At 45.0% G+C, this 25778-nt stretch overlaps 1 protein-coding gene across 3 annotated transcripts in view; it reads right to left on the bottom strand.

Moving 5' to 3' along the window:
- LOC139423715 (cyclin-dependent kinase 14) overlaps window positions 1-25778 on the bottom strand; it is a 229164-nt gene that overhangs the window by 92167 nt on the left and 111219 nt on the right. For all 3 annotated transcript variants that reach the window (XM_071175337.1, XM_071175331.1, XM_071175343.1), the window contains 2 exons: window positions 18820-18940; window positions 16744-16837 (listed from right to left, as the gene is read on the bottom strand). In XM_071175337.1, the coding sequence (XP_071031438.1) occupies window positions 16744-16837; window positions 18820-18940 (215 nt within the window). The remainder of the gene's footprint in view (window positions 1-16743; window positions 16838-18819; window positions 18941-25778) is intronic.

The following is a 25778-nucleotide window of genomic DNA, read 5'->3' as shown; positions in this document are numbered from 1 at the left end:
ATTCTCTGTCTTTACTCAACAACATGAACTGTTACATTATCCATAGGATATGCTGTCCTTGCTAATGCACCCCTGTGTGTGCGTGTGTTGACGTGAGAGAATAATTCATTCCCTAGGTGACAGAGGCGACAGCATCGTCCATCACACTAATGCAAGGAGAAAGGCTCATTGTATTCTGTAAACACACACACGCACACACACACACACACACACACACACACACACACACACACCTCTGCTCTGACAGCCTTTCCTACAAATAGACCTGTCCATATTCCTACTGTTCTTCCGGGGGATGTAATCTTGAACAGAGTGACACTCAGTTAACCAGCTACATTGGGCCTGGGCTCGTACCACGCATATCTAATTCAGACGGACAGAGGGGACGGAGACCCTGCTGTAACTAGCAGCCAGCCAGTCAGCCAATCAGCCAGTCAGCCAGTCAGCCCATAAGGAGCTATGCTCACGGCTCAGGACCAGGTAAAGAGCAACACTTGAGCATGAACACACAGATGCTCTCTGCTCAGGATAGCCAGGGCTTTGGAAGATTACAAAAGAACACCAACATTAAAATAAAGCAACAACTTTGAATAAATAACAGCCATTAGTTGATTTGATTCTGAAGAAAAAGAGAGTTGAAGAAAAAAAGAGAGCAGGAATGAAAGGGGGATTAAAATGGAAATGTGAGTGTCAGATAGGGTTGCACATTTGAGGGAATATTCAGAAATGGAAACTTTCTGTGGGAATGAATGGGAATATATGGGAATTAACAGGAATATATGGCAATTAATGGAAATATATACAAATTAATATGAATACCATTTAAATGTAGATGTTTTTTTGCATTGAATATATTTACCATATCATATGGAGACAGAAACAAACATTTTACCTGATCATAAGTAGACATACAGTAGTTGCAAATGATTAAATCCTTCTAATTGAAATAAAAAACAATTTAGTTACAAATGTAACTTTAAATAAATGAGTTGAATCTTCACATGGGATGATTTCACTGAACAACAAAAGAAAGGGAATATTGAATGATCCCCAATGATCCATCGCATCTCCCAAAAACGAAAGGTTTGGTTGTCTTCCTCTCAGGCTTCCATGTCTTCTTCCATGTCTTCTTCCATGTCTTCTTCCATGTCTTCTTCCATGTCTTCTTCCATGTCTTCTTCCATGTCTTCTTTCATATCTTCTTCCATGTCTTCTTCCATGTCTTCTTCCATGTCTTATTCCATGTCTTCTTCCATGTCTTCTTCCATGTCCACCAATTTTTCAGCCCTTTTATTGGTCAGTCTGTTGCGTGCTTTGGTGTGTGTGTTCCCAAACAAGGACCAGTTGCGCTCTGAGGCGGCTGATGTTGGTCGGAATTGGAGGATGGAGGCAACAGGGGAAAGAGCCTCAGATCCACAAAGTCCCTTCCACCAGGTGGCTGATGAGATACGTTGGTACGACTGCCTTACTGCATCTCTATCCCAAAGCCCTTGCTTAGAAGTGTACTTCACCAGACGGCCAAGAACCTTGCCCTCATCAAGGCCAAAGTGGCGAGACACGGTAGTGATGTTTTTTGCATTGGATATAACCATAGACATTGTTGATCTCTGCACCAGACAGGATGCTCTTGCCAGCATACTTGGGGTCCAACATGTACGCTGTGGTATGTATGGGCTTCAGGCAGAAGTCTTCATGGTTTTTGATGTATTTCAGAACTGCAGTTTCCTCTGCTTGGAGCAACAGTGAAGTGGGTAAGGCAGTAGGGATTTCTTCTCTTACATCTGCAAGCAGAGTCTGAACATCAGACAGGATGGCATAGTCTCCCTGAATCCATGAAATGGCTACTGCTATAGGTTTCAGGTGATTCAGGCTGCTTACCACTCTCTCCCAAAATACATCATCCAGGAGGATCCTCTTGATGGGTCTGTCCATATCGGCAGACTGTGATATGGCCATTTCTTGGAAAGACTCCTTTCCCTCCAGGAGACTGTCAAACATGATGACAACACCACCCCAACGGGTGATGCTGGGCAGCTTCAATTAGAGGTTGACCGATTAATCGGAATGGCCGATTAATTAGGGCCGATTTCAAGTTTTCATAACAATCGGAAATCGGTATTTTTGGACGCCGATTTTGCCAATTTTTATTTATTTGTTTACACCTTTATTTAACTAGGCAAATCAGTTAAGAACACATTCTTATTTTCAATGACGGTCTAGGAACGATGGGTTAACTGCCTTGTTCAGGGGCAGAATGACAGATTTTTACCTTGTCAGCTCAGGGATTCAATCTTGCAACCTGACAGTTAACTAGTCCAACGCTCTAACCACCTGCCTCACGAGGAGCCCGCCTGTTACGCGAATGCAGTAAGAAGCCAAGGTAAGTTGCTAGCTAGCATTAAACTTATCTTATAAAAAACAATCAATCAATCATAATCATAATCACTAGTTATAACTACACATGGTTGATGATATTACTAGTTTATCTAGTGTGTCCTGTGTTGCATATAATCGATGCAGTGCGCATTCGCGAAAAAGGACTGTCGTTGCTCCAACGTATACCTAACCATAAACATCAATGCTTTTCTTAAAATCAATACACAGAAGTATATATTTTTAAACCTGCATATTTAGCTATAAGAAATCCAGGTTAGCAGGCAATATTAACCAGGTGTAAATTTACTGGATAGTTTCCGACCCTTTGCAACCCTAGTGTCAGCCTAACTCTGACAGGTGGAGCTGTTTGTTACGCTAACTGACCGTCTAGCTGCCAGGCCAAGCAGACCGGTGGACATTTTTACAGATGTATTTCTCTATCTGTCTTTTCTTCCTCTAGCTGACAGCAGAGTACACAGACACACAACAGGACGAGACGTGGTTGGGGTGGGAGAAAATATAAACGGCTAAATTTAACGTGTTCAATTCCTCAAATGTATGCTAATCATATTCATAATGCCACAAAAGGCCAGTTAATGTTTGAACGTCCAAACACTAATTATTGCCATCTGGATTATGAGAAACACATGCTGAATCAATAATAAGAAATAATAATGATTCTACAGTCAAGGTAAGACTGTAAGCCTAGTATAAGCACATCTCTGGCCTCCTCATGTGCTTACAGGGGCTCATGGCTTACAGGGGCTGTGAGCTATGTTATTAACTACACAGGTGTGATCCTCTTAAAACAGGGGATTCATAAGGTCTTCTTATTGTGGAGAGAATAAGGAGAGGATAATCAGAACACAATATAGACCTGTCAGACTTTATCCCACCACCCCCTCCTTTCCCATCCTCTCCCCTTCTCCCCCTCCTCATATCCGGACCACCTAGGTACCCCAGGTGTGTTTGCTGAAGAAAACCCTTATCTCCACTGGATAACATTTTAATTTTACCCCAGACAATCAGACAGCCCCCTCCCCATTTCTCCCCAACCCTCCTTCCACCCCTCCTTTCCCCTTACTCCTCCTCCCCCCAAACTGCCTTCCACCCCTCTCTTACCCTTGCCACTCCTCTCCCCAAACCCCCTTCCACCCCTTGTTCCTCCCCTCCTATCCTTCTCCGCTCCACATGCTACCTGCTAAAGGGCACACGACTCCTCCCCCACCCTAACTCTAAACATATCCCCTAAAGGTGTCTGCATGCTTCCCATCCAAAACAGTTCAAACAGTTTGTGCACATTATGACAACATTTTGTGACGTTTTTGTTGGTTTTGATATTCGGCAAGATTTTTTGGGCTGTTTCGTGCGCACAACTATTATTCTTGAGGCGAGCCGAAGTTGGTAGCCGAAGTCTAAGCCCCTTCATCGGTGACTGGTCAACAGTAGGGATTCTTCATGAAGTGTTTGTTGTCATTCAACGAGAGACTAATCGTTTTCATGCAAATTAATTCAAATTGAGAAATTTTGAACCAAACATCTTAGCTAGATGGAACATTGGCGACTAAAATCTCCTTAGCAAAAACTTCAAAATGAATGAGGCCATGTAGCCTATAGTACATACCATTTTGTGTGTATTTACAAGTGAAGCAAACTCTCTTATTAAACGTGTTATTCCTCAAATGTATGCTAATCATGTTCATAACGCCACAACAGGCCAGTTAATGTTTGAATGTTCAAACACTAATTATTGCCATCTGGTTTTTGAGAAACACATGCTGAATCAATAAAAAAGTGAAAAACAAATTGTGTGAATGTGTGGGGATTGGCATTGAGATGATCAGAGGTGTTATTACCTCAGAGAAATAATAATGATTCTACAGTCAAGGTAAGACTGTAAGCCTAGTATAAGCACATCTCTGGCCTCCTCATGTGTATGGCTTACAGGGGCTGTGAGCTATGCTATTAACTACACAGGTGTGATCCTCTTAAAACAGGGGATTCATAAGGTCTTCGTATTGTGGAGAGAATAAGGAGAGGATAATCAGAACACAATATAGACCTGTCAGACATTATCCCACCACCGTCTCCTTTCCTCTCCCCTTTCCTCTCCTCTCCAAATCTCCTCCTCTTCCCTCCCCTCCTCATATCCGGACCACCTAGGTACCCCATGAGTGTTTGCTGAAGAAAACCTTTATCTCCACTGGATAACATTTACATTTTACCTCAGTCAGTCAGACAGTCCCCTCCCCCTTCTTCCCCCTAACCCCCATCCACCCTTTCCCCTTACCTCTCCTCCCCCCAAATCGCCTTCCACCCCTCCCTTCTCCTTACCCCTCCTTACCCCTTCTCCACCCAAACACCCTTCCACATCTTGCTCCTGTGAGGACAGACACTGGGAGACGAGAAGCAAGTACAGGGAGTGAATATTTCATAAATAACAGACATGAAACAAAACACAGATAGCGTCTGGACAGGGGAAACATAACGACATTAATGCTGACACTGTAATCAAACTGAGGAACAGACAGATATAGAGGAGGCAATCAATAAAGCGATGGAGTCCAGGTGAGTCCAATGAAGAACTGATGTGCGTAACGATGGTGACAGGTGTGCGTAATGATGGGCAGCAGGCGTGACAGCTCCTCCCCTCCTATCCTTCTCCGCTCCACATGCTACCTGCTAAATGGCACACGACTCCTCCCCCACCCTAACTCTAAACATATCCCCTAAAGGTGTCTGCATGCTTCCCATCCAAAACAGTTCAAACAGTTTGTGCACATTATGACAACATTTTGTGACGTTTTTGTTCCTTTTGATCTTCAGCAAGGTTTTTTTCGTCAGTTCGTGCACACAACTTTTTTTCTCGAGGTCGAGCCGAAGTTGGTAGCCAAAGTCTACGCCCTTTCGTCGGTGATTAGCAACAGTAGGGATTCTTTAAATAAGTGTTTGTTGTCATTCAACGAGAGACTAATCATGTACATTTCTTCCACTTGAGAAATGCTGAACCAAACATCTTAGTAACATTGAACGACTAAAATCTACTTAGCAAAAACTTCGAAATTAATGGCAGATTTCTTGAAATATCTTAGATTCATATTTTGGGGTTTGTCTGGTTTTCATCTTAAATTCATTCAGACTATTTTAAGGATGTGTATACTGGCTACGGTGTCTCAAGTCGGACTAACAGTACTATTGCCACTTTTTTCAAATTTTTCAAGCGAAGGTCTTTTAAGAGAGTATGCGAGCACACTCGTTCAGTTCGCTTAGCCGAGTTTGGCTAGGCTCCAGTCGAGCCGAAGCATGCGGAAGGCTTGAGTCTAGAATAGCCTTTTTCCTTGTGGGGACCGGTGAAATGTCCGAATTTTCCTTGTTTTACTATTTTTTTCAAACACACACACCCACACACACTTATCCCCAGCAGCCCTTGGCAAAAACAATCAAACCGCTTTGTCTCTTTGTCTTCACACCTGACCCCTGACTCTGCCACTGCTTTCTGAAGACTGATCCCGGACAGCGCTGGACTGTGCTTTTCAACTTGTCCCAGTCCCACCTGCCTATTGGACAGATGCCCTGAGGAGACGCAGCTGAGCAGGGTCAAAAGTGGTGATGGACAGTCAAATGTCCCAATCAGAGGTCACTGGGTGTGGCATGTAACTGGAGAGCTCCAGAGGTGCAAACAGGGTAGCCTATAAACAACGGGTCCCATCCGCTGCCTCTGCTCTCTGCAGGGTCAGGGAGTCAGGAAGAGTTGGGGGCAGGTAACTACTTGTTTCAATAGTTAGAGGGCTGTTAGTTAGTGGTCAGGAGAGGGACTGTAAGGTTTTTCTACAGGTATGCAAACATTTACTACAGTGTGCACTAATGAACATAGTCACGTCCAGCCAGGGGTCAGAAGATAAAGGTCACCCCATAGATCAGAACCACAGGGATCAGCCTCTACTCGCACTGGGTAGAATGTGTTTAGTATGCGTTCAGTAAGTTCCGACAGGAGAGACCGCATTCACTCTCCACACAGTTACGTTGGGTGGTCAGCCCCCTCTCTCTCCCTAATCTGACTGAGTTGTGTGCAGTGGCTTATGCCTCAAAACCAAACTCATATTACTGTGTGTGTGTGTGTGTGTGTGTGTGTGTGTGTGTGTGTGTGTGTGTGTGTGTGTGTGTGTGTGTGTATGTGTGTGTGTGTGTGTGTGTGTGTGTGTGTGTGTGTGTGCATGCGTGCATGTGGCTTACTTCTCAAACTAAACTCATATTACTTCATCTCCCTGGATGTTGAGATAATTACCTGGTTTAGGAATAATTCAACCTGTATTCTCTCGTTTAACCAGCCTCCTCTCCTCTGGCCACCTGCACAAACACTAACACACACATTCAGACAGACAAACACACACATGTTTAGACAGACAAAGCACATACTGTACACATATGTTCAGTCCAACACAGCCACACACACGTAGTCAATTACAGCCACACACATTCAAACAGACAGCCACTCACATGAGGTTTTCAGTTTCAATTCCCTGTCTGTGCAGACAGTATGGGTGTTCTTGTGTCATCAACACTTGCTATTTACTCAAGAACATGAACTGTTACATTATCCATAGGATATGCTGTCCTTGCTGTGTGTGTGTGTGTGTGTGTGTGTGTGTGTGTGTGTGTGTGTGTGTGTGTGTGTGTGTGTGTGTGTGTGTGTGTGTGTGTGTGCGTGTGCGTGTGTGCGTGCATTGACGTGTCATTCCCTAGGCGACAGCTTCGTCCATCACGCTAATGCAAGGCAAAGGCTCATTGTATTCAGTAAACACACACACACACACATACCTCTGCTCTGACAGCCTTTCCTACAAATAGACATATCCATATTCCTACTGTTCTTCCGGGGGATGTAATCTTGAACAGAGTGACACTCAGTTAACCAGCTACATTGGGCCTGGGCTCGTACCACGCATATCTAATTCAGACGGACAGAGGGGACGGAGACCCTGCTGTAACTCGCAGCCAGCCAGTCAGCCAATCAGCCAGTCAGTCAGCCCCGCCCACTCACGTCTCAGGACCAAAAAAAGAGCAACACATGGCATAAACACCCACAGGCTGTCTGCTCAGGATAGCCAGGGCTTTGGAAGATTACAACAGAACACTGACATTCATATAAAGCAGCGGCTTTGAATAAATAACAGCCGTAAGTTGATTTGCTCTCAGCTCACACACACTTGCCCATGGAGCTCTGTGGGGATGGGATAAAGCATGGCAACGACGGGGATAAAGCAAGGTAACAAAGGGGATAGCTTTAATTCGGTTACGGATCATTAGAATGGCACTGCTGGAGATTAGCTTCTCTTCTCTCAGGGAAGCAGCATAGATACCTTTGGTTTTTAGCTGCAAACAAACAAATAGGCTTCACAACACATAGTAAATAGCCCAATGGGCTGGCTCAGATATTGTCTTGTCACATTGGTTTTTCCATCATGGTTCCAGTGAATATCGTAGATGGATGAGCCGGCTAGTGAAGTATAGGCCTTCAGCTTGGCTACATAGTGTGAAATGTTGGACAATTATACAGTAACGGAATTGCGCTAAGACTCCAATTATTCTATTAAAATGTATGCTAAACAAAAAACATTCATTTCAAAGTTTAACAAACCATACAACTCTATGCACAAGGACTACTTTTAACAAACAACTGTGCAGATGCAAACTTTGGTAACAGAATTTCGGTAAAATCATTGTTTTGTGTCCACGTTTTACAAAAAGTCTTAAATATCTGCTCCCAATGAAGATGCAACCATGTAGAAAGAATGGGGTGTCAGCTATGTCATGACACATAGACTTTGAAAAAATATATTTTGGTTATTGAACTATAGTAAGTGAAGTGGATTTACACCCGGTAACGGAATTTCATCATGGGTCCCAGATCTGTATTACACAGAAAATAATAATTATGATAAGAAATGTAATTATTTTCATGGTGATGGATCCTAAATAGGTATAAACATGTGTCATGTTCGTCGTAAGAACACTCAGACCAAAGCGCAGCGTGAAATCGGTTCGACATGTTTTATTTGAAGTGAACTGCACAAAAACAATAAAGAATAAACGAAACGTGACGTTCTGGAGTGCTCACAGGCAACAACACAAAAACAAGATCCCACAAAACACAGTGGGAAAATGGCTGCCTAAATATGATCCCCAACCAGAGACAACGATAAACAGCTGCCTCTGATTGGGAACCATACCAGACCAACAACCTAGATTACCCACCCTAGTCACACCCCGATCTAACCAAAATAGAGAATACAAGTCTCTCTATGGTCAGGGCGTGACAACATGCAATATCCTCCTTTGCATATTTGGGTATTATTCTACACACATATTCTACACAAGACCAAATTTGGTTGGTGCGGACAGAACCAAATCTGAACCAATAATAGACGTCTATGTTGCACAAGTTTGGACATCAAAATACAGCACAGTAGAGCTCAGTTGAGTGCAGTACAGCACAGCATATAACAGCAAAGTTCAGTAGAGTCGAGTTCAGTACAGTAAAGTTTAGTTCAGTACAGTACAATACATTATAGTTTACTCAACTCTAGTGCATTCTACTGTATACAGTAATGAACTATACTCTACTTTTCTTTACTGAACTGTGCTGTACTGTGCTGTCCAAACCAGCTGTTGTTTGTGACTACTATGATTTCCCATTGTAGCCAATTCAATTGCAGAAATTCAGTTAAAGATTTTTTGGAAATTCCTTTACCAATTTTGAGTTTTACCACTTATAAATTCATAAACAAAATGGATATCAGTAAAAAACCCGATAACTAACTTTCATTATCCTCCGTCGTCATAAGGGAGAGAAATTTGAAAATATCTTAAAGATATATGGGGTTTTGGAATTACAAGGCACAATGTTTCTTAACCTTACAGTAGGCAGACAAATGTCTCCTAAAGTGTTGATATTAGTTCAACATTAGTGTGTTTTGATGTATTTCTTATACCTTTTAAGACTTTTTTCTGGTAGACGTTATCTAAGAACTATTTTCCATCTGTTTGACAAGAAATCAAATCCTTTGCTTATTCTAAATGGTTGAAAAATGCTATGCTTTAATTAGGAAAAATAAATAGACTCTTAACTTCAATTTCACACCAAATTTGACATGCTCTTATGAACTTCACATGCTGGTGCTCATGGGTCCTTTTACATGCAAATGACCAGGGTGTTAGTGTGGGTCTAACTTTTTTCAAAATGCCAACTGACTTTTGGCAGACTGAGTACATATCAGACAGGGATGCTAGGTGACCTTTCTCTCTCCTTCACAAACACACTGGCCTATTAGAGGGGCGTGACTCAGCATAATCTCTCCACTGACAGACAGACAGACAGACAGACAGACAGACAGACAGACAGACAGACAGACAGACAGAAGGTGCTGACACGCACACATGTACCAACCACAGGAGGATGGTGGCACCTTAATTGGGGAGGACGGATCGGAATAAGTGGAATGGTATAAACAACATCAAACATATGGTTTCCATGTTTCCATTTGATGCCATAATATTTGCTCTGTTCAAGACATAATTTTAAACCGTCCTCCCCTCAGCAGTCTCCTGTGGTACCAACGCACGCACACACGCACACGCACGCACACACACACACACACACACACACACACACACACACACACACACACACACACACACACACACACACACACACACACACACACACACACACGTCTCTGGCCATGCGTCAACTCTTGACACTGAGGAGCTGAGCAGGACATGATTCCAAAGAAACAGAGAGTTGAAGAAAAAAAGAGAGCAGGAATGAAAGAGGGATTCAAATGGAAATGTGAGTGTCAGCCTAACTCTGACAGGTGGAGCTGTTTGTTACGCTAACTGACCGTCTAGCTGCCAGGCCAAGCAGACTGGTGGACATTTTTACAGATGTATTTCTCTATCTGTCTTTTCTTCCTCTAGCTGACAGCAGAGTACACAGACACACAACAGGACGAGACGTGATTGGGGTGGGAGAAAATATAAACGGCTCAATTTGACGGGTCAGTACTTCTTAGCCAATGCAATATAGTGAGAGTTGTCTCAGTGTGGTGCCATTTTGGTTCAATACGTTGGGTGAGTGAGTCCATGTCCATCCTGGTCCATGAGGCTGTCGTGTCTCTACTATGGTTAAATGATATCTCATGCTATTTTCAAATCGATTAGCTAGCGTTTAATTGATTACGTGGTTGAATTAAACCATGCAACAATTAAACCATTAATAACCTGGAGCACTACGGAAGCATTAGTTTATATGGAGCGTCTATCTCCCGAATCCACTCCAATCTGAAGATCTTTTATATCAATAGCAGTCAAACAGTCATTAATTATTATTTACCTAATATCAGTCTCATCTGAACGTCATAAAATTCTTGGTTATCTGCACGAACCCAGCCTTTACTTATGAATCATCCATACACAAATTGGCTCAATGACTTAATTACTAACTAATTAAACGATTACAGAATATACAATACATAATAACATTATACAGTACATAACATCCCTAGTGGACCAAACAAAAACAGTTTGCTTATAACATGATAGATTCAGAGAGGAAAAGGGGGATGTGGAGGAAGACAAAGGAACATGGGTCTCTATCGGACATGGAAAGCTACTCTCGCATAAATATGAATGCATATGCACTTTAACAATCGCTCGTTCGGATAAAGGAATGTATTTACGATTGAGCTGGTGATGTGAGGCTCTGGTTTGCCCAGTCGAGGTCGCCATTGTCCTTTGTAGATTCTGCCGGGTCGTCGTGGAGTGAGATGTTTATCTCACTAGTGGTCTTCTGCGTCAGACAATGCTCTTACTAGATTTGCTACCATTCCAGCTGCAGTGTGTTAGGCTGTAATCTAGGACTCACTTCTTGAGTGGTCAATAGTTCAGAGTTCATACCAATTCACGTGTGGAGCAAGCGCTCATGTTTTCTGGCCTGTAGGGTTGAAATTAGAATTAGCCCTTTTTAAATGTGAGGACAAGTCCTCACGGTACTTGGACCTGAGGATTCTTTTCGTCACGGAGGCTATTATTCAAGAGTGGAAAAGGGGTTGGTCTACTATTTCCAACCAAAGTCTATTCATTTGGGCGTGGCTACTGACTTAGTTAAACTTTACATGGAGGCCAATTCTTTCATTTTAAAGGTTAACATCACATTACATCATTTCGCAAATAGTTTCATCTTTACTCATTCATTTTATACAAGAATTAGATGCGAGCCTCATAACTGAGGAACCTGTATAAACAGAGTTAGGGTAATGTGGCTGTATTGTCTTTCATGAGGTCACGAACATGAAACAAAATGGACCGGGTCGTAGCTGGCTTCTCCACCGACCGTTTACACATTCTCTAAAATAGGAATATTGTTCAATTCTCAAATTCAGGGACATAGAATTTGGCGTAAAACTTCCCCCCCCCCTCTCCTCCTAACAGGAGAAGGGGGATTGCTCACATCTCTGCCAGCCAATTCACTGAAAGGACTAGCATCATGACAAGGCCATATAACCTGTACATAATATTGTGTGCGTATTTACAAACACTCTTATTAAACGTGTTCAATTCCTCAAATGTATGCTAATCATATTCATAACGCCACAAAAGGCCAGTTAATGTTTGAACGTCCAAACACTAATTATTGCCATCTGGATTATGAGAAACACATGCTGAATCAATAATAAGAAATAATAATGATTCTACAGTCAAGGTAAGACTGTAAGCCTAGTATAAGCACATCTCTGGCCTCCTCATGTGTATGGCTTACAGGGGCTGTGAGCTATGCTATTAACTCCACAGGTGTGATCCTGTTAAAACAGGGGATTCATAAGGTCTTGGTATTGTGGAGAGAATAAGGATAGGACAATCAGAACACAATATAGACCTGTCAGACTTTATCCCACCACACTCTCCTCTCCTCTCCTCTCCTCTCCTCTCCTCTCCTCTCCTCTCCTCTCCTCTCCTCTCCTCTCCTCTCCTCTCCTCTCACCCATATCCTCCTCTCCTCTGCTTCCTCTCGCCCCTACCCTTCTCCCCCTTCCTCTCCTATGCCTCCTCTCCCCTCTCCTCCTCCCCTCCTCATATCCGGACCACCTAGGTACCCCAGGGGTATTCGCTGAAGAAAACCTTAATCTCCACTGGATAACATTTACATTTTACCTCAGACAGTCAGACAGCCCACCCAATCCCCGTCCTTCCCTCCCTTCCCTTCCCCTCCCCCCAAACATATACCCCTCCCTTCCCCTTCCCTATCCTCCGCCCAAACCCCATTTCATCGCTTGCTCTGCCCCTACTATCCTTCTCTGCTCCACCTGCAGCCTGCTAAAGGGCACACAGACCCCCTCCAAGGACCTGCTGCCAGGTGCGCCTCCATCGATACCCAAGCTGGCGACAGGCCATCCCACTACTGGGTCTCTCCCCTCTTTTCACTCTTTCCCCTCTACCCCTCTCTCTTTGTGTCTGTGTGTTCAAGGGGTGTACTGGATGGATGCAGGGAGCAGAGAGGGCTGGGGTTTTGGGGGGAATCTTACAGATGTGAGGAGAGCAGACAGCCCCAATTTTCTCTTTGGCAAAACAGACAATCAATAAAATGCTTTTATACAGTATCTCTCTCTCCCCTGCTATCTGTCCTCCTAGGATGCTTTGTGTAAGATTCCCTGCCTGGGGCATACTCCCTACACACACAGATTCACACAGACATACAAACACACAGACGCACACGCACCCACACACTTATCCTCGACAGCCCTCGGCAAAACAAACCGAACCTCTTTGTCTCTTTGTCTTCACACCTGACTCCTGACTCTACCAACCCCCGTCTCTCTCTCTCTCGCTATCTTTCTCTCTCTTTCTTTAACCCTCTCTTTCTCTCTCCCATCATCTCAGTAATTGTCTGCATTAACTCGTTTCAGAGGATGAATGAATATGAATTCATCACATTAACACTCCACTTCAATTCAGCCGACGGGGGGAATTATGGAGGACAGATGAGCTGATTAAGGGATTCATGAGACCTCACACAGCCATAAAATATTGATGCAGTCAGGCTCTGAGTCCTGTTCAGAAATATATCTATCAATCTATCTACCATTCTTATTAATCCCTAATCACTGATTCCTTAAATAAGCAGCTAGTGGAAGAATTTAATAGCTATCTGACCCTGAGTTAAAGAGGTCCACAGACCTCATGCTGATTAGATCAAGACCCAAAGGTTACTGCTCAAGTACACAAGTACTCAAGTACACAGTAAACGCAGTCAATTGGTCAGTCACAACAATGATTCAGATTGCATCATTCAGATAGATACTGCATGTGTTAAGCAACATTGGTGTCTCTGATGGGTCTTTGGCCTGGTTTGATAACTACCTCTCTCAAAGCCAGAACATCTGCTGTCTCAGCCACTGCCTGTCACCAAGGGAGTACCCCAAGGGTTGATCCTAGGCCCCCACACTCCTCTCAATTTACATCAACAACATAGCTCAGGCAGTAGGAAGCTCTCTCATCCATTTATATGCAGATGATACAGTCTTATACTCAGATGGTCCCTCCCTGGATTTTGTGTTAAACGCTCTACAACAAAGCTTTCTTAGTGTCCAACAAGCTTTCTCTGCCCTTAACCTTGTTCTGAACACCTGCAAAACAAAGTTATTGTGGTTTGGTAAGAAGAACGCCCTTCTCCCCACCGGGATGATTACTACCTCTGAGGGTTTAGAGCTCATAACAAGTACTTGGGAGTATTGCTTGACGGTACACTGTCCTTCTCTCAGCACATATCCAAGCTGCAGGCTAAGGTTAAATCTAGACTTGGTTTCCTCTATCGTAATCGCTCCTCTTTTACCCCAGCTGCCAAACTAACCCTGATTCGTATGGCCATCCTACCCATGCTAGATTATGGAGACATAAATTATAGATCGGCAGGTAAGAGTGCTCTCGAGCGGCTAGATGTCCTTTACCATTCGGCCATTAGATTTGCCACCAAAGCTCCTTATTGGACACATCACTGCACTCTATACTCCTCTGTAAACTAGTCACCTCTGTATACCCGTCGCAAGACCCACTGGATGACGCTTATTTATAAAACCCTCTTAGGCCTCACTCCCCCCTATCTGAGATATCTACTGCAGCCCTCATCCTCCACATACAACACCCGTTCTGCCAGTCACATTCTGTTAAAGGTCCCCAAAGCACACACATCCCTGGGTCGCTCCTCTTTTCAGTTAGCTGCAGCTAGCGACTGGAACGAGCTGCAACAAACACTCAAACTGGACAGTTTTATCTCAATCTCTTCATTCAAAGACTCAATCATGGACACTCATACTGACAGTTGTGGCTGCTTGCGTGATGTATTGTTGTCTCTACCTTCTTTCCCTTTATGCTGTTGTCTGTGCCCAGTAATGTTTGTACCATGTTTTGTGCTGCTACCATGTTGTGCTGCTGCCATGTTGTGTTGCTACCGTGTTGTTGTCATGTGTTGCTGCCATGACATGTTGTTGTCTTTGGTCTCTCTTTATGTAGTGTTGTGGTGTCTCTCTTGTCTTGATGTGTGTTTTAGCCTATATTTTTTATTTTAATCACAGCCCCCGCAGGAGGCCTTTTGCCTTTTGGTAGGCCGTTGTCATGTCTTTACTATCATTAACTGAAGACTGGTCGTTTTTTATCAAAGATTCTCTGTAATTAGTTATTACGCGATTAGACTGATTAATCATGTAACCGTAATTACTAGGAAGTCGGGGCACCAAGGAAAAATATTCATATTACAAAGTTATCATTTCCTAAAATAACTTTTCAGATATTTTATCTGATCAATTAGTCTTCGAATTCATGAATTATTTACTTTACCTCACATTAGTCTCGTTCCAAACGTCGTAAATTTTTGGTACTCTGCACGAACCCAGTCTTCACTATGAGTCATCCATACATCAATTGTCTTAAATAATTTATTCATTACTAACTAAGTAATTCACAGAAATGCATAAACAAACAAACAAACAAACAAACAAGGTAAATGTGGTTACATTAAATTAGAATGTGCCCTAGTGGGCTAAACCGGCATGGTGGCTTGTTAGACAAAAGGGGAAGTGGAGGTCGACTAAGAAGTCACTACAGAGTGATAATTATAACAATTGAAATGCTAATCCCTTGCACATGAACGCTCACTCATTCGGGAACAATTGCAATCAATATATATATTTACGCTCAGTGTGTTGTCTTGATCAATGGTGAAAAGGTAATTTATTTTGTAGAATTGTCCGTCTCTCTCCCTCTCTCTTTCGGTTGTGGTTAGAGTGGATAGTTCAGAGTGAAATTCGTTATAGAATGGATTCGGCGGTTGTCGTTCTTCGCGTTCAATGATACCGAATTCCTAGCTGCAGACTAGTAATTAATATCAAAGACTTGTTCTTATTCTGTCGGTATCGATAGTCTAAGAGTTTAACCACATGGTATGGTTAAAAGATTCAGCAATGGTCTACAACCTTTGTCTCCCCTAATGGAGAAAAACATGGTCTGCAACCTTTAGCCATCTCGTAATTGAGGTAAGCTCGATCTGCTGATCGAAAACCCGAGTGGGGATTTTATTCGGAAGGCAGAAAAGGGCTGTCCCAGAACGCCTGACCCTAACTGGGCTCAGGGGCGGTCCTCTTATTTAGTTAACTGCAATCCCCTTTTTGAGTTTTCCTTCATTAAACAGTCCAAAATCATATTACACAATTTTACAAACGGTATCATACTCACTCATTCATCTTATACAACAATTAGATGTAAACCTCATATCTGAGGCTATTATATAAACAGCGTTATGGTAATGTGGCCACACCGTCTCCCATGAGCTTCCCCAAGTTGTAACAAACGGACCAGTTCGTAGCTGGATTCTTCACCGATCTTTTATACTTTCTCCGGAACATGAAATTTGTTCGTACCTCAAGTTCTGTGAGGTGGAAGGAATTGCTTTGTTCTCTATGAAAATCTACTCTCTCTATACTGTGTCCATGAGGAGATCCTCAGGAATTTACGACGTCTCTCTGACCACAGCAACCTAGTTGAAGGAGGAAAGGGGGAGGCAGGGAGAGGGGGATGGGGCTTGCTATACCCAAAGAGGTCAACGTCATGACACCGTCATTGTAAATACAAATTTGTTCTTAACTGACTTGCCTAGTTAAATAAAGGTTAAAAAATAATTCTAATTAATTAACTAAAAAGTGCTCAAAGTGGGACAGTTTCCCATTGGTTCACAACTGAGAGGAGATGTTGTGTATCAGTGACAGCATAGACATATTGTGCACATACGTACACACGCACACAAACACACAGCTGACTCACCAGGAATATCCTCTCCAGCTGATCCTGGATGTCCTTCATCCCAGGGAAAGCTGCCACTCCTTGGATCATCTCGATGAAGATGCAGCCCACACCCCTGGGGAGACACAGACAGCATCACCATTAGAGACAGAAAGACAGCATCCCCATTAGAGACAGACAGACAGCATCCCCATTAGAGACAGACAGACAGCATACCCATTAGAGACACACAGACAGCATCCCCATTAGAGACAGACAGACAGCATCAACTGTGCTGGAGAGATCCAGAGCCATCAGCAGTAAACATTTGAACCCCTCTATGAAGAATACTAGCCTCCACAACTACAATTCATCATGATTGAATCTATAGTGTACTCAAATGGCTTTGTAGAAGTGCACAGTATATTTTGAAAGGCAAATGGTTTATATTTTAATTTCCTTCTAAATCTATGCTTGATGTCTTGATTTGCTAGAGGATTTAGCTCCAGTAAAGTATTTGTTCAGAAAACTAACTCTTCTCTCTCCACTGGCCATCCCATTATCCAACGATCTGAGGTGGTGATGGTTGGATAATGGGATGCCCAGTGGAGAGAGAAGGAGAGAGGGATGGAGAAAGAGAGAGGTGGCCAGTTCTGGAGAGTGGTGTGTGTGTGTTTAAACAGGTGTCAGAGCCCATTTGTCAGAGAGCTATTGTTTCCTGACAGATTCACTTTCTGGCCCAGTGCACACTGCTCCCTCTCTCCCTCTCTCTTTCCCTCCATCTCTACATGACTGGCTGAGCGGTCCTGAGGTTGAGCGGTCCTGAGGTTGAGCAGTCCTGAGCAGCCACACAGCTAATACAGAAAAAGAAAGTGGGATAAATAGAAAGAAAGAAAGAAAGAAAGAAAGAAAGAAAGAAAGGAGAAAGGGAGAAAGACAGAGAGAAAACCACCAGCACCACTTTCATTGACTTAAACTCTCATTTTTGAAAACGTAATCTATACGTATAGTCCAGGAAGAGCGCTATACATTTTGAGAAGTCCAATGGATTGAAGTAGGTGCTGGATTGAACAATACATGTTCATCACCAAACTGTTCAGATTTTTCCTAGATCTTTATACAGAGACGGGTGTTTAATCAGATACAGAGGTTTGGCTTGGCAGGGAGAGGGATCAAACCTGCTACTAACAGTGTGAAAACAACAGGGTTTCAACCACATCCTCCACTCTTCTTGTCACACCTCTCTCTGTCTGTCTGGCTGTGCTGTCTGTCTGGGTCCACAGTGGTCTGTCAGCTTGACTGACAGGTGCCTGGTGAAATGGCAGGCTCACTGAGGCGATAACAGCCATAAAAATAGACTAGAGGAAGAATCCCTTTTCTGTTCCACCCTATTCTTCCCTTTCCTCCTGTCTTCCAGATTCAGATCTGTTCCTTTAACCTGTCAGTGGTTTGACGGATATGGGACAGACTGTTACTCAAACCAGTGACCCAGCACTGAGCACACTGCGGTCGATGTGAGCGCTGCCTGTTCATGGAACACTGCTTTCTAAGTGACGGTATAGGTATTTCTATGTTGAGTGGCTCCAGTCTCGGTGGAGTGGAAAAGTGCCCTGAGGATTTGCCCACCTGCTCTACTGCCCACCTAACCCACTGCCTCTCCCTCCCCACTATGCTTTAATTACCCGCGCTGGGATGCAGCTGGGGTCCTTGGAAAGGGGCGTCCTCGAGGACTGCCTGTCCAGATCGATGTGGCCACGGATCATTTCACAGCCTGGACGGCAGCTCTGGAAGACCCCTGTCCATATCCTGACTAAAGCTATCTGTCTGTCGCCATAGGAAGGCCTCTGTCTGCCCATGTCCTCAGTAAATGTTCCTTTCTGTACATACTGAGCCTCAGTCTCAGCCAGGCCAGGTCTCCTAGCTTCTCCTCAACCCCAGATAGAGACATGGCCAGGTCTCTCCCTCACCTCCTTATGGAACACATTCACACAGCTGTCTGTGGCTCTCTGTGGGGTTCACACCTCATCTGATCTAGAGGAGGAAGTATTCTCCCTGTTGTGGAGAGGGATGTAGCAAGAGGTAGGGGGTCAGGGGTTAAAGGTCAGTGGTACTACCCACCACATGTCCAGGCAGGTGGAGTAGTCTGTGGATCCCAGGAGGACATCAGGGGGGCGGTACCACAGGGTCACCACCTCATTGGAGTAGGTGTGGCTGGGGACTGACTTAGCCCGTGCCAGACCTGCAGGAGAGAACAGACACACACTGTAAGGAACAAATAGTGGGAACAGAAACATAATGTATATGTTAACTTTATCATTGAATGCCCTCCACTGAGGCTCCATAAGATGAGAGAAAAGCTGACTGGTGCAAAGCAGAGCAGGTCTTGCCTGAGGTGCTCTTTGACATGGAGCCTGGGTACCAACAGGACCAGAGCTATCAGAATACTAATCAGACATATTCAAAGCTACAATAGACCATCACCATACACAACATCTAACATCAAGGACACCGCCCCCCTAAGCTGACGGTACAGTATTGTGTGTGTGTGTGTGTGTGTGTGTGCTGGCACTGCAGAGCCAGCTAGTTTTAATGAGTCTGGTGGCATTTAGCTAGCTGTCCTCCCAGGGGGTGAGACTGGTTCATTAAAGCATTTAGCTTAAACAGCCAAGACTTCCTGCCCCTGGTGCCAGCCCCGTGTGTGTGTGTGTGTGTGTGTGTGTGTGTGTGTGTGTGTGTGTGTGTGTGTGTGTGTGTGTGTGCAGGGTGATACAGGGCAGGGGGTAGTTAACATGTCCCTATGCCAGAATAGACCCAGAGGGAGGTTGAGCCAGGCTTTCTCACAGTCTAACACTGTAATTTACAGACTAATCTGACCTGTAAACAGTAGGCTGTGTCACAGAGAGAAGAGACCAATATCCCAGACACACTGAGAGCCTATCATTTACACTTTGGGTGCTGTGAGGTGTGTGTGTGTGTGTGTGTGTGTGTGTGTGTGTGTGTGTGTGTGTGTGTGTGTGTGTGTGTGTGTGTGTGTGTGTGTGTGTGTGTGTGTGTGTGTAGGGGGGACTGGGAGGTTAACGCAGGGCAGGAGCAGGGAGGAGAGATCTAATCATCATAAAAAGACCAGAATAATAGACTGATGGGGTAGTTACAGTATATGGGTTGTCTGGCTGTAGGTTCATCTGAATAAAGGGAGGGATAAAGGGAGGGAGGAATGGTAGAGGGAGGAGAGTGATGGAGAGAGAAAGGCAGGGAGGGAAGGTAGAGGGAGGAGAGGGATGGAGGGAGAAAGGGAGGGAGGGAGGGATGGAAGAGGGAGGAGAGGGATGGAGGGAGAAACGAAGGGATGGATAGAAGAGGGAGGAGAGGGATGGAGAGAGAAAGGCATGGAAGGAAGGTAGAGGGAGGGAGGAGAGGGATGGAGGGAGAAAGGGAGGGAGGGATGGTCGAGGGAGGAGAGGGATGGAGGGAGAACTGAGGGAGGGATGGATGGTAGAGGGAGGAGAGAGATGGAGGGAGAAAGACAGGAAGGGAAGGTAGAGGGAGGAGAGAGATGGAGAGAGAAAGGCAGGGAGGGAAGGTAGAGGGAGGAGAGGGGTGGAGGGAGAAAGGCGGGGAGGGAAGGTAGAGGGAGGAGAGATGGAGAGAGAAAGGGAGGGAGGGAAGGTAGAGGGAGGAGAGGGATGGAGGGAGAAAAGGAGGGATAGATGGAAGAGGGAGGAGAGGGATGGAGAGAGAAAAGGAGGGGGGAGGTAGTGGGAGGAGAGGGATGGAGGGATAAAGGGAGGGAGGGATGGTAGAGGGAGGAGAGGGATGGAGAGGGAGGAGGGAGGGAGGGAAGGTAGAGGGAGGAGAGATGGAGAGAGAAAGGCAGGGAGGGAAGGTAGAGGGAGGAGATATGGAGAGAGAAAGGGAGGGAGGGATGGTAGAGGGAGGAGAGGGATGGAGAGGGAGGAGGGAGGGAGGGAAGGTAGAGGGAGGAGAGGGATGGAGGGAGAAAGGGATGGAAGAGGGAGGAGAGGGATGGAGGGAGAAAAGGAGGGATGGATGGAAGAAGGAGGAGAGGGATGGAGGGAGAAAAGGAGGGGGGAGGTAGTGGGAGGAGAGGGAGGGAGGGATAAAGGGAGGGAGGGATGGTAGAGGAAGGAGAGGGATGGAGGGAGAAAGGGAGGGAGGGATGGTAGAGGGAGGAGAGGGATGGAGGGATAAAGGGAGGGAGGGAAGGTAGAGGGATGAGAGAGATGGAGGTAGAAAGGGAGGGAGGGATGATGAAGAGGGAGGAGAGGGATGGATGGAAGAGGGAGGAGAGGGATGGAGGGAGAAAAGGAGGGGGGGTAGTGGGAGGAGAGGGATGGAGGGAGAAAGGGAGGGAGGGATGATGAAGAGGGAGGAGAGGGATGGAGGGAGAAAAGGAGGGATGGATGGAAGAGGGAGGAGAGGGATGGAGGTAGAAAAGGAGGGGGAGGTAGTGGGAGGAGAGGGATGGAGGGAGAAAGGGAGGGAGGGAAGGAAGGAAGGTAGAGGAGAGGGATGGAGGGAGAGAGTGAGGGAAGGAAGGTAGATGGAGGAGAGGGATGGAGGGAGAAAGACAGGGAGGGAAGGTAGAGGGAGGAGAGTGATGGAGGGAGAAAGGGAGGGCGGGAAGGAAGGTAGAAGGAAAGGGGTAGAGAGATGTAGGGAGAAAGACAGGGAGTGATAGGAAATAGTGGGAGTGTGTACTGTACTTGCACTCCAGGACCTAGATGATTGAATTCCCTCTCCTCTCCTCCTCCAGTGTAGTCACCACGGTAACAGCACGAAACAGGTGGATGGATTGCTCTTGCTCTTTCTATAGAATGGTGACTTCCCGGTGGCCCTGACATTCTACATCAGAGCAAACCTGAGAGACCTACTGCAGCGAGAGGCTCCATTTCAAAAGGCCTGATCCCCAGGCTTCACACACATGCACCAACGCACACAACAACCTGCATACCTTCAAACACTGACACTCCTGGCATTGAGACGACAGTTTCACACTATACAACCGGTGTGGCTCCTGGCTGGCCTTCCATTCCAGGTCGTCCCGGAATTAAGGTCACACACCCACGCACGTATATGTAGGAAAGTACACACACACACAAACACAAACACACACACACACACACACACACACACACACACATTCATACAGGTAGCCCTGGGTGTAAAGTTCAGTCGAGAATTATACATCACACTGTGTCCCCATGGCAACACCAGGGGTCAGAGAACAGAGGGCAGGAGAGGAGGAGGAAGAGAAGAGGGGGATGAAGAAGAATACAGCCAGAGAGGAGACTGAAATCGACTCCATATCCCCCCTGGGACAAACAACCCAAGCCTTCTTTTGAAGTTCACTCTGAAGTCAAATGACTTTCAGGTCTCTCTGTGTAGCCTCCTCCTCATCTTCCTCGTCTTCCTCCTCCTCACTCCCCACCTCCTCGGCTGCTGTGTCTAAAGCTACGATAAATCCACGGGGAGAAAAAAACAAGATATACCAAAAAAATGATGATTTGTTAAAATAAAAACCAGCATTTATCATTACAAAAAACACTGAAAAACAATCTTGCAGATGCTGCACTACACAACTTGTTTCCGTCATGAAATGTGTAGCCAGAATAGAAAACAGGGTAAATTAAATAATGTGTCACTCCTCGCCTGCATCTTCCCAGTCTAATATATCATGATGAATGTATGATTGCGTGATATGTAACAATACCCCCTGCTCACATCTCAAATATATTTATATATAACAAAACTAGGTATAAAATGGCTTTAAAATATGCTATGATGCTTTGGAAGTAATTTTGCATACTTGCACAGGATTCTGCTGGCAATAATGGATTGTGTGCGCTTGGCAGGTAATTTATGTCTGGTCTGATAGATTCTGGGAAATGTGTAACGTGTGTGTGCGTGCTGGTGTGTGTGTGTGTGTCAATATGGCATGGCATGCATACTGTTACTGCTTCTTCGTGATCTGGGATGAGGACATTAACATTTTTATTCCCCTTTGCTTATCAAACACACACACATAAACAAGCAAAACTAGTATTTAAGATCAGAATTTGTTTTATTTCCTCTGCTAAGAAAATCCAATTAGAGACAGTTGGCTCACATGCCTAATTAATTCATCCATCCAGACATGGGCTTTCTACTTCCTGTGATTCTCCCCACTTCTCCTCTCATATACAGTAGTAATACCTAAAGGTCTGTGGTGGATCACCTGCCACCTGCCTCTCTGTCTGTCTATCACTGCCTGTCTCTCTGTCTGTCTATCACAGCCTGTCTCTCTGTCTGTCTATCACATCCCGTCTCTCTGTATGTCTATCACAGCCTGTCTCTCTGTCTGTCTATCACATCCTGTCTCTCTGTCTGTCTATCACAGCCTGTCTCTCTGTCTGTCTATCACATCCTGTCTCTCTGTCTGTCTATCACAGCCTGTCTCTCTGTCTGTCTATCACAGCCTGTCTCTCTGTCTGTCTATCACATCCTGTCTCTCTGTCTGTCTATCACATCCCGTCTCTCTGTATGTCTATCACAGCCTGTCTCTCTGTATGTCTATCAAAGCATGTCTCTCTGTATGTCTATCACAGCATGTCTCTCTGTCTGTCTATCACAGCCTGTCTCTCTGTCTGTCTAACACAGCCTGTCTCTCTGTCTGACTATCACAGCCTGTCTCTCTGTCTGTCTATCACAGCCTGTCACAGCCTGTCTCTCTGTCTGTCTATCACAGCCTGTCTCTCTGTCTGTCTAACACAGCCTGTCTCTCTGTCTGACTATCACAGCCTGTCTCTCTGTCTGTCTAACACAGACTGTCTCTCTGTCTGACTATCACAGCCTGTCTCTCTGTCTGTCTATCACAGCCTGTCTCTCTGTATGTCTATCAAAGCCTGTCTCTCTGTCTGTCTATCACATTCTGTCTCTCTATATGTCTATCACAGCCTGTCTCTCTGTATGTCTATCTCAGCATGTCTCTCTGTATGTCTGTCACAGCATGTCTCTCTGTATGTCTGTCACAGCATGTCTCTCTGTCTGTCTATCACATCCTGTCTCTGTCTGTCTATCACATCCTGTCTCTCTGTCTGTCTATCACAGCCTGTCTCTCTGTCTGTCTATCACAGCCTGTCTCTCTGTCTGTCTATCACAGCCTGTCTCTCTGTATGTCTATATGTCTATCATAGCCTGTCTCTCTATATGTCTATCACAGCCTATCTCTCTGTATGTCTATCACAGCCTATCTCTCTGTATGTCTATCACAGCATGTCTCTCTGTATGTCTGTCACAGCATGTCTCTCTGTATGTCTGTCACAGCCTGTCTCTCTGTCTGTCTATCACATCCTGTCTCTCTGTCTGTCTATCACAGCCTGTCTCTCTGTCTGTCTATCAAAGCCTGTCTCTCTGTATGTCTATCACAGCCTGTCTCTCTGTATGTCTATCACAGCATGTCTCTCAGTCTGTCTATCACATCCTGTCTCTCTGTCTGTCTAACACAGCCTGTCTCTCTGTCTGACTATCACAGCCTGTCTCTCTGTCTGTCTATCACAGCCTGTCTCTCTGTATGTCTATCACAGCCTGTCTCCCTGTATGTCTATCACAGCCTGTCTCCCTGTATGTCTATCATAGCATGTCTCTCTGTATGTCTATCATAGCCTGTCTCTCTATATGTCTATCACAGCCTGTCTCTCTATATGTCTATCACATTCTGTCTCTCTATATGTCTATCACAGCCTGTCTCTCTGTATGTCTATCACAGCCTGTCTCTCTGTCTGTCTATATGTCTGTCATAGCCTGTCTCTCTATATGTCTATCACAGCATGTCTCTATATATGTCTATCACAGCCTGTCTCTCTGTATGTCTATCTCAGACTGTCTCTCTGTATGTCTATCACAGCATGTCTCTCTGTATGTCTGTCACAGCATGTCTCTCTGTATGTCTGTCACAGCATGTCTCTCTGTCTGTCTATCACATCCTGTCTCTCTGTCTGTCTATCACATCCTGTCTCTCTGTCTGTCTATCACAGCCTGTCTCTCTGTCTGTCTATCACAGCCTGTATCTCTATCTGTCTATCACAGCCTGTCTCTCTGTATGTATATCACAGCCTGTCTCTCTGTCTGTCTATCACAGCCTGTCTCTCTGTCTGTCTATCACAGCCTGTCTCTCTGTCTGTCTAACACAGCCTGTCTCTCTGTCTGTCTATCACAGCCTGTCTCTCTGTATGTCTATCACAGCTTGTCTCTCTGTATGTCTATCACAGCTTGTCTCTCTGTATGTCTATCACAGTCTCTCTCTGTATGTCTATCACAGCCTGTCTCTCTGTCTGTCTATCACAGCCTGTCTCTCTGTCTGTCTATCACATCCTGTCACAGCCTGTCTCTCTGTCTGTCTATCACAGCCTGTCTCTCTGTCTGTCTATCACAACATGTCTGTCTGTGTGTCTAATACAAACTGTCTCTCTGTATGTCTATCATGGCATGTCTGTCTGTGTGTCTACTACAGCCTCTCCCTGTAGGTCTATCAAAGCATGTCTCTCTGTATGTCTATCACAGCCTGTCTCTCTGTCTGTCTATCACAACATGTCTCTCTGTATGTCTATCACAGCCTGCATCTCCGTCTGTCTATCACAGCCTGTCTCTCTGTATGTTTATCACAGCCTGTCTCTCTGTATGTCTATCACAGCCTGTCTCTCTGTATGTCTATCACAGCCTGTCTCTCTGTCTGTCTATCACAGCCTGTCTCTCTGTCTGTCTATCACAGCCTGTCTCTCTGTCGGTCTAACACAGCATGTCTCTCTGTCTGACTATCACAGCCTGTCTCTCTGTCTGTCTATCACAGCCTGTCTCTCTGTCTGACTATCACAGCATGTCTCTCTGTCTGTCTATCACAGCCTGTCTCTCTGTATGTCTATCACAGCCTGTCTCCCTGTATGTCTATCACAGCCTGTCTCCCTGTATGTCTATCACAGCCTGTCTCTCTGTATGTCTATCACAGCCTGTCTCTCTGTATGTCTATCACAGCATGTCTCTCTGTATGTCTGTCACAGCATGTCTCTCTGTATGTCTGTCAC

The sequence above is a fragment of the Oncorhynchus clarkii genome, chromosome 2 (assembly GCF_045791955.1).
Source record: "Oncorhynchus clarkii lewisi isolate Uvic-CL-2024 chromosome 2, UVic_Ocla_1.0, whole genome shotgun sequence".
Taxonomy (NCBI): Eukaryota; Metazoa; Chordata; class Actinopteri; order Salmoniformes; family Salmonidae; genus Oncorhynchus; species Oncorhynchus clarkii.
This window is presented reverse-complemented; position numbering and strand designations above follow the sequence as displayed.